Genomic DNA, 10000 nt, shown 5'->3' on the forward strand with positions numbered 1-10000 from the left:
TAAAACCCTTATTCCAGATGTTCAGTGTGGTGAATAATAAGGCCTTCTTGGATGAACTGTTCTTTTATAATATCCTCCTTTCAATAACAGTCAAGAGATAAGTGTGCGCTTCCCAGCGCATCTCCAAAAGCAATTGGCAAGACAATACAGTCCAAGACCACAAGATAAATGATAATAACGCAAGCACCAACGCCAGCAGCCAAGACCTCGTGTCGAATGTCGATGTTGTGGGTGGTTTTATATATATATATATATATATATATATATATATATATATATATATATATATATATATATATATATATATATATATATATATATATATATATATATATATCGTGGATCATTTAGTTTCAAGGAATAGCCAATCAGCGTATTCGATATGGAGACCCTATTGAGCAGGTTACCTGATTGGTTGTAAGTTAGGTATAAATGTAATATAGTCATAATACGATAATATGATTAAGGAAAAGACATAAATTTTCATTATTAAAGATGAAGTGCATGTGTACCACGTGACCTTCACAACCCGTCAACCCTCCATCTTACAAAAGTAATTTTATCATAGAAATTAAAAATATGTGTGTTTACAATCGTGCTTACATTTGAAATTATGCAGATTTTACCTGTTTTTGATGCGTGGATCATTTAATAAATAAAACCGTCAACTGTCAAATCTCGCGAGTCGCGAGATTAGTGACACGAGTCACGAGGGTCGAATCACAGAGCACGAGCTCACAGCAGGAGAAAAGGACGTCGATGATGGATATACGAAAATGGCTCAGAAAAGGAAAAAATGTAAGTGACGAAAATGAAGAAGATGATGAAAGACATGTTGTGGGAGGAGTTGGAGGAGGAGGAGGAGGAGGAGGAGGAGGAGGAGGAGGGGGAGGAGGGGGGAAATACCGACAGAAGCTGGCCATTCTGGCCAAGCCAGCAAAGTCAGCCCTGCGGCTGTAGCCCCAGCGCAGACAGCCGAGTTTCCACGCTCGGCGGTGGCCTCGGGGTCGGGTGTGACTGTCAAGCCGCTTCCCGATGATCTTGGAAGTGAGAGACCGAATCAAGTTGTTCTACAGTGGTACCCTGGCCATCTGTTGCAGAACAAGAGTCGCTCGTTTGTGTCCTCGTGGTACCAGACTAATGAATGGCTGGAATACAGTGTGCAGACAGATGCAGCATTCTGCTATCCATGCAGGAAGTTTAACACCGCACGTGGCCCAGTGGACTCTACTTTCACAGTGCGAGGCTACCGGAATTGGAAACATGCCGTTGAGAAAGGCAGGGGGTATCACAAACACGCAACTTCAAAGGAACATTTAACTTGTGTTTCGAGGTGGAAGGAGAATGAGAGGCGCATCGATTGTGGTAAGGAGATTTCCACACTCCTCAATGCTGACCAGCTAAATAGAAAACGGTACTATGTGTCTGCTCTTATAGATGTTGTAGGATTTCTCGCCGAAAATCAGATACCTTTTAGAGGGAGCCTTGATAATTTTGAAGATATGTCAGATGGGCACAGTGGGCTCTTTCTCTCGCTTTTAAACTACACACTCAAAAAAGACACCGAGCTAGCCGAAATAATAAAGCATATCCCACGAAACGCAAGCTATACTAGTCCGGAAATGCAGAATGAACTGATCTGCACATTGAGTAATGTTGTGACGGATGCCATCGTGGAAGAAGTAGGCACATCGTGGTTTACCATCAAGGTGGATGGGACGAGGGACCCCACTGAATGTGAGAACATATCATTCATCATTCGCTTTGTATCGGCATCAAATGAAGCAACAGAGCGTCTACTCACAATCGCTACAGCCGACGCTGGAGATGCAAAAACATTGACAGACCTAATAATTGCAGAGCTGATAAAAACAGGACTTGACACGTCAAAAATATTAAGTCGGGTGTACGACGGGGCTTCGGTAATGCCTGGGAAGCACGGTGGGGTGCAAAAGTTGTTGCAAGAGATATTGGAAAGAGAAATCCTCTATGTGCACTGCTTAAATCACCAACTCCATCTGGTAGTTATCCACGCACTGGCAGCAGAGAAAGCTGTCACTGATTTCGTCGAGGTTTGTTGTTGCCTGTACAAATTCTTCAGAAAGCCCACTGTTGCTGCACAGTATAAAGGTGAGCGGTTAAAACGACTTCTTGATCAAAGGTGGACGGGACATTTAGCCACCGTGTCTGTGATCATAGGATCTTTTAAGGATATCACATCCTGACTGTCGGAGATTGATGCAGAGCGCGCCTACGGTGCAGAGATGAGGATGGAGGCTATTGGGCTTTTGTGGGAAGTCTCTGGGCCTGCCTTCATGTTCATTGCTATCTTTGTACAAAAACTGCTGATGTTGTTAGATGGCCCTAACAGACTCTTGCAGGCAAAGGACATGGACTTGCTAACGAGGTTGGAACTGGTGGCGAGTGCTACAGAGTGCATGAAGAAACTCCGCTCTGAGAATGAGTTCACTGATCTGTGGAACAAGGCCAACGATGCTCGCACTTCTACACCTGCACCACCAAAACGGAGACGCACAATGCATCAGAACTTGGAACAGTTTGTAGTTTTGGAGACTACAGGACAAAACAACGACAATGACAAGACGGAACTGCAGAGGGTTTTTACAGCGCAATTGACACTGTGCTTGGAGAGATCGCTCAGCGCTTCAGTGAGCGCAACACACAACTCGCCCGTTCACTCGCTGCCTTGAATCCTGAAAATGGCACGTTTTTGGATCCCCACTTGCTCCAGCACATCATGATATTAACAAAGTCAACCATCAGTGAAACAGAGTGTGTGGTTGCAAAGCAGTTTATTCGCTCACAGACAGAAAAGCAGCCAAACGAGAGATGGACAACACAAAAACTCCTCTCAACATCCCACAAAACGCTGGAAGCCATGCCAAGTGAAGTGACTGCTATGAGACTTGGACTAACATTTGGTGCGTCCACTGCCATGTGTGAAAACTCATTCTCAACATTGAGGAATGTCTTCACTGACCATCGACGGTCCATGTGCCATGCACGCAAGGCACAACTGGTACGGCTGGCCTTCGAGAGAGACCTCACACGCAAATGCCTGAAGGAATGGAAGGAGAAGGTCCTCAGAAGATTCCACACCGAGACGCATCGCCTGCAGCTCTTCTGACAGCGAGTACAGCGGTATAAAAACTATACGAGGAGTTCAGATTGTGTGTATGACTGCTGGTGATGCGTGTGTGGTTATGGTTGCAGTGTGGTTGTGGTCAGCACCCGCCGTGGTAGGCTGCTTTGTACTTCTGATGTTTAAGTTAAATGTTGTGTTTGGTGCTTTGCATATCCCATATCTAGTGCTTTGTGCATAACCTTACCTCTGTGTAATTGACTGCTTTAAATGCGGACCTTGTGGTATCTTCAGGCTGGTCGTATTTGCTGTTGATAGTTTAACGTGATGATCGCAGGTCATAGCCTTCTTATTTCAAAGTGCACTGATTCTAGTGCCAACCTCCCCCGTTTAGTCATTGTATCTCTGGTATATTAATTTTTCTAATGCCAATTCTTGACAACACCTTGTATAAGTTCACCTGAATTGGTGCCAATTGTCTAATCATTGAATATTTGCATTGTGAATGTGCCAGTTTGTTGCGGCTCTCCTGCATTCGAATAATTTTTGGCCAAAAACATCGGAACATATTAAATCTAGCTGAGATCAATTTGGTTAGTATGCGGCGGCAACCTCAGTATAGATGTCAATGCTGCATGAATACAAAAGTATACCGGGTTATCAAAAATATTAAATATAATAATTGTGCCCCCCCATCCAGTTGATATGCCCCCCTTAATACTGAGCCCTGGCTACGGGCCTGGACAGGGAACATGCGGAAGAGAAGAAGGACATTACAGGGACTTTCAGGAAGGAAAGCAGGGGAATTGAAGGAAGTGGGCTTGGGTGGATTATCGGGGGTAGAAAAGATCGAGGATTTGGATGGGGGATGATGAGAGGTGGTGGTGAACAGCTGTTTTGAAAGCCAGGAGGGAAGAATGGTAAAGAATAGAGTGAGGGAGTTTATTCCAAAGGCAGGAAAAAAGAGGAATGAAAGAGTGAAGGTGAGCAGTGATTGGTGATTTTGGTAGTTTTACCAGAAGGGGGTTGTTGGCGGACCTTGAGCGACCTGTGGAAATGTGGTGGGGACAAATCGCAGAGAGAGCGGGGGGGGGGGGGCAAGGCTGGAGAGGAGATGGTAGAAGACAGAAAGACCAGCGACCAACCTGTGGTGATTGAGTGAGAGGCCCAAAGACTCAACTTCATTGCGGGAGATGCCGATGATCCTAAATGCCCTGGTTTCAACAGTGTGAAGCCGAGAAAGGTGGGAGGCAGGAGCACCAGCCCAGAGGGGAGAGCAGTACTCCATCAGGCTACGGGCAAAAGCTCTGTAAGTGGTCAGGAGCTCAAGAGGGCCGAGGAAGGACTTAGCACGACAGAGGATTCCCAGTCGGCGACTGGCTTTTGAGGCGAGGTTGGAAATGTGACTTTCCCAGGAAAGGTCATGGCTGACAGTGAGACCCAGAAGCTTGAAAGAAAAGACTTCTTCCAGAGGATTGTTGAGAAAGTGGATGGGGGGGTTTTCTAAACGGTCCTTTCGAAGAGACATAGTGAGAGTGTGAGATTTGTCTGGATTGAAAGACATGTTCCATGTGTTGGACCAGTTTGTGATTTTATCCAGATCTGCAGTGAGTGAAGAAGCTGCTGCTTGCCGGTCTGAGGGAAGACAGATTGTACGGCAGAGGGTGGAGTCGTCGGCAAAGAGATATAGAGGATTTTCCAGAGAGTCGGAGAGATCATTGATGAAAACCAGAAAAAGAACAGGGCCCAGAACGCTACCTTGAGGAACTCCAGCCTGCACAGGAAGAGGGGATGAAAGAACTCCATTTAGGGCCACACGTTGACTGCGACAGGAGAGGAAGTCTGCGAGCCATGAGTGGAGATGGCCTTGAATACCATGGGAAGAGAGTTTGGTGAGTAGGGCAGGGTGCCAGACTGTGTCAAAAGCACGTGATATGTCCAGGGATACGGCTCGGATTTCCTGTCTGGCATTGAGGACCTCCATCCATTGATGGGAGAGCGGAAGCAGCATATCCAGGGTAGAGTGACCTGGTCTGAAACCAAATTGATGATCGGAAATCAAGCCATTGGAGAAGAGGAAGGATTTCATGTCTGAAGCGATGATGGATTCCATAACCTTGCTGATGATTGGGAGAAGGATGATTGATATGTTTTTGCACCTTTTTTATGCAGGACAGGAATGTTTGCTGATTTCCAAGCTGTTAGTGATGAGAGGGTGAATAGAACAGAGAGAGGGTGAGCAAGAGCAGAAGAGCAGGCTTTGAGGACACGTGGGCTGATGCCGTCTGGACCGGTTGCACAATCTGAGTCGAGGTTTGAAAGCAAGCTCTCCACCTTGTCAGGAGAAAAGGACACAGAGTCCAGGGACAGTTGGGTGCGACTGGGTAAGCTGGGTAGAGAAAGTGATCGGTTTTGGACACAATATTTAGCTGCAAACACCGAGTTTAGGCATTCAGCTTTATCACGTGCCGTATCAGCAGTGCGGCCATTTGAGGTAGGGGAGGGGATGGAGGGGGAACATACACCAGAAACAGATTTGATTAAACGCCACCAGGATTTTGAGGAGGGAGAGAGGTTTGAGAGTTCAGACTTGAGATGAGAAAGATGTTGTTTTCTGGCTCTCCTGAGGGTAGATACACACTTGTTCCGAGCTTTGTGGAAAGAACTGAGATTGCCCTCAGTTGGGTTTGCTTTCCATGAGGCAAAGGCAAGTTGTTTCAGGACAACTGCCTCGCCACAAGCTTCAGTAAACCAAGGGCGGGAGGAAGGATAGGACAACTGAAGACGAAAGGGGATAAATCTGTGCATGAGGGAGAGCAAGTTTCTTTGAAAGAATTCCCAGGATGAGTTGATGTTGGAGAAAGTAGTGATAGGAGAACAGTCTGTAAGTTTGATGGCTGCTCGGAGACCCTGCCAGTCGGCTTGAGTGAAATGCCAGACTCGACAGCGGTGAGGTGGTTCTCTGATAACAGCCAGAGAGATGTCCACTTTGACAAGGACGTGGTCAGAAGAACCAATTGGAGCGAAGGAAGAGCAGCAGATATTGTCAGGGAAATTTGTCAAAATCAGATCCAGAAGAGATGGAGTACCATTGGTTGAGATCCGGGTTGGGAAGTTGACCGATTGAGTCAGTCCCAATGAGTCTCAGAAAGCTTTTGTTGAGGTGCCATGACAGGTGAGAGAGGTACCCACACCTAGCCAACTGGCATGATGACGATTGAAGTCACCACATAAGAGGAAGAGAGAGTTTGGATGAGAAGATAGAAGATGGTCCATGTTTTCAGATAGTGAGGTGTAGATGGAGTCATCACTGTTAGGTGGACGGTACAACACACATATAAACATGAGGTGGGAGTGGAGGGGAAGCCGTAGCCAGAGGTATTCCTGGGGGTGTGGGGGAGTGAGGGCAGTGCATGGAGAGTGAGGAATAGAGTCTTTGATGAAGAGAGCAACTCCTCCACCAGGATGAGGCTCAGGTCTGTCAGACCGGAGGAGGGAGTAACCGGGGAGAGATACTTGGGAGTCAGACACGTCTTGGGAGAGGAAAGGTTCATTGCAGATTTCCACCAATTAAAAATCGGTGTGGTGATGGGAGTGATTTTAAGGTCAATGCTTTTTCAGTTTTGAGGCCAAATATATCGAGGTTGGTCTGCCTGGAACATTTTACTTGGAATATTCACTTGGATTTTTTTTTTTTTGTGAAATTTTTGAGGTACTTGCTCACATGCATGAGAAGTTGGCCTAATGACCCTTTATTTCACTTTGGCCTCACAATTATTTTATCTTGTTTTTTTCTTCATTGTGGTCCAGAATGAAACTTCAACACAAACGTCGATGAAAATCCCATTCTTGTTAATGGAGGCCGTAGTTATGACGGAGCTTTGGGGCATTCATGACAAGTCAAGAAACGTTTTGAAGCTAGAACAAATTATGGACAAATTGCCATTCCACCGAAGAATTACTCTAGTTATGATTGTGGCAGGAATTTGGAATTTGTTCCGGGTTCTGGCAATAACTCACTTCCATTTTGCGAAGGCCACAGTAGGGATCTTTAATGCCCAACAACAACCAGTTCTGGTAGATGTGAGAGGTCCTCTTTCTTGACTTCTTTCTTCTTTTTTTTTCTTCTTCCAATGGACGGTACACGCATTGATGCACCGCTCTGCATGCAAAACACCATGGTGACAGTTCAAAGCTTCAAACACAAGCTGTTTGTGGAATGATCATCAACTATATTAATCCCAAAACAAAGTAAATGTACCTCGACTTTCCAGCCACTACCTTAATTGATTGCCAAAATGGCACAAAAAGACTTTGCCTGATTAGCATTCCCATCTAAATCCACAGCTCATGATGCTGTGACCCCATGTTGAGAACCCATACACTCTTTTTGATTCGTACATTGCCTACTCGTGTCATAATTCGTGTAAAAGAACACTGATGTCTCTTCATGTCTATCCCGCATGTGGTTTATGTAGAAGCTAAATTGTGACATTCGATAAATCTTTACTGAGATCGTTGCTTCTTTCTAAATTTATGAATACATATGTTTAACTCCACCACCGAAGGTGGACGGATGTTATGTTTTCGCCACTGTTTGTTTGTTGTGATGAAAATCGAAAATTTTCATCATATGTCAGTCTGTCTCGTTTGTTTGTAAGTGCGATAACTCGCGAACGCTTTTAGCTATCTTCGTCAAACTTTAACAGAGGATTCCAAAGGACAAAAGTGAAGCTGTTAATTGTTTTTTGACTGTATAGGTCAAAAGGTCAACATCATTCAAAGGTCAACAACCGTTAAATTTCTAAAATCCTCAATTTTCATCTGATTGACTCGAAATTTGAACAGGAGTTTCATCTCAGCTCATGGTATTCAACCACCAATTAATTTGGAGGTCAACATAGGCCAAAAAGTCAACACAGACGGAATTTCTAAAATTGTTAATTTTCATCTGATTGACTTGAAATTTGAAGAGGATTTTCATATTTGCTCATTGACTTCAACCACTGTTTTTAAGGTCAAATTTGTTTTATGGATTTCACAGTCATCGTATGTCGGTCTGTCTCGTTTTAATTTTGTATGTATGTATGCGTGTATGTTTGTCTGTGAGTGAGATAACTCACGAACGCTTTCAGCTATCTTCGTAAAACTTTATCAGAGGGTTCTGAAGGACAAAAGTAAGGCTGTCAATGTTACTTGACTATATATATATATATATATATATATGTCAAAGGTCAAGGTGACAGTGACGTAATTTGCATGATTTTCGTCATACCTGTCATGCTCCCGCCAGACGTCTTCTTGTCTCCCTGTCTGTTTGTCTGCTTGCTGTGACCACTGTATCTCAAAAAGTTACAGACGGATTCGTATAAAACTTCGTGCACAGGTGGGTGTGTGACCAGGACGAATTAATGAGATTTTGGTGAATATCGGGATCCGGCTCAAGATACGAGAATTTTGAATTTGATTTTTCACCATTGAGAGATGAGGCCAAAAACGATGGATAGAATAATATATCAAAAAGTTATTGACGGATTTGGATGAAACTTGGTGGACAGGTTTGATGTTTGGAAAGGACGAATTGATGAGATTTTGGTGAAGATCCAGATCCGGATATTTGTTGGATATGTGACAAGAATAAAGTCATAACAAGTGATGCAGGGTTACGAACTGACGAAAACAAGTCACTCAGATTATAATCACCAGCTGATCAGTGGGATACAAAACGTAAACTGCTCAGCGTGACAGAGGTATACTCTCTACCGAGTGTCGTTGTCGTTTACATTGGCTTCATTTGTCAGACCAGCATCATGAGCCTTTGGGATCACTAAACGGGCCAATCTGAGATGTTATTAGAAAAGGGGGACATTTTTACAGCCAGCGCAGAATTGCCAACCGTGCAGAAAATAACACTTCGTGAGATCAAAGGAGTGAAGCACTTCTTATCACTCACTCTCGTCCAACAATCTCCATATTTTATTCCCATCTATTTTCCCTATTTTAATGTTTCCCCACAAATGATCCACAACTTTTCCAGTTAGTGTTTTGGGAAATTGCAGTTTATTCAGTGTTTTTTGGTATTACATTATTGCCTTCTTTTCTGGAATAAAATATCACATTTAAATGTTGTTGTGAAGCAGAAAGTTGTATAATTCTCCACGATTATTGATAGTTTGCCTGACAATAATGATGGTCAATCGCTTCCTCAAATGCTGTGCTGCTTCCGTAACACAAGGGTTTACAAGGGGTTAAAATGATATTGTTTGGATGACGTTGTATTTTTGAATTCTGATTGAACATTGATTTTATGTTTTTTAAGCCCCACACCACTTCACCTTATGGCTCTCTCATTCGCCTTCCTGTGAATGTGGTTGTTCAGTGAGGGTTCGCTTCGTGCGGGTGACCGGTTGCTTGCTGTGGACGGTCTGTGGTTGCGAGGCCTTTCACTAAGCGAAGTGACATCGCGTCTCAAGCAGAGCGGTCAGGAAGCCATCCTGTTTGTGGAATACGATGTCTCCATAATGGGTATGTGGTCTTGAGGAGCATTATGAAATGCACATTCCTGCACTTTTTAGAAATTAGTACTGTTTTTAATTTCTGGAAATACTGCTTTTGTTTTTTTATTTTATTATTATTATTATCATTAATTTTTTTTTTGGGGGGGGGGGGTGCATACAGACTCCGTACAGAAAGCATCCGGCCCTCTGCTCGTGGAACTGTCCCGTGCTCCTGGTGCCGGTTTGGGCATCCAACTTGGATTGGGGCCTACAGGGCCTTTTTCTCAGCCTGCCATCATCATCGAAGGTGTTAGACCTGCCAGTGTTGCCGAAAGGTGAGGCTTGGGATGCGGAAATCTGTTATTACTCACACTGCTAAAAACACCTTTGATGATGCCAA

The 10000-nt window shown here is 44.2% G+C and overlaps 1 protein-coding gene across 2 annotated transcripts in view; it reads left to right on the plus strand.

The window, feature by feature from the left end:
• Nucleotides 1–10000, plus strand: part of LOC147018028 (glutamate receptor-interacting protein 1-like) — a 125572-nt gene that overhangs the window by 65845 nt on the left and 49727 nt on the right. For both annotated transcript variants that reach the window (XM_085897247.1, XM_085897248.1), the window contains 2 exons: nt 9483–9628; nt 9782–9935. In XM_085897247.1, coding sequence (XP_085753373.1) covers nt 9483–9628; nt 9782–9935 — 300 coding nt within the window. The remainder of the gene's footprint in view (nt 1–9482; nt 9629–9781; nt 9936–10000) is intronic.

The sequence above is a fragment of the Eptatretus burgeri genome, chromosome 10 (genome assembly GCF_056783735.1).
Source record: "Eptatretus burgeri isolate ZD-2024b chromosome 10, Ebu_testis_v1, whole genome shotgun sequence".
In the NCBI taxonomy this organism is placed as follows: domain Eukaryota; kingdom Metazoa; phylum Chordata; class Myxini; order Myxiniformes; family Myxinidae; genus Eptatretus; species Eptatretus burgeri.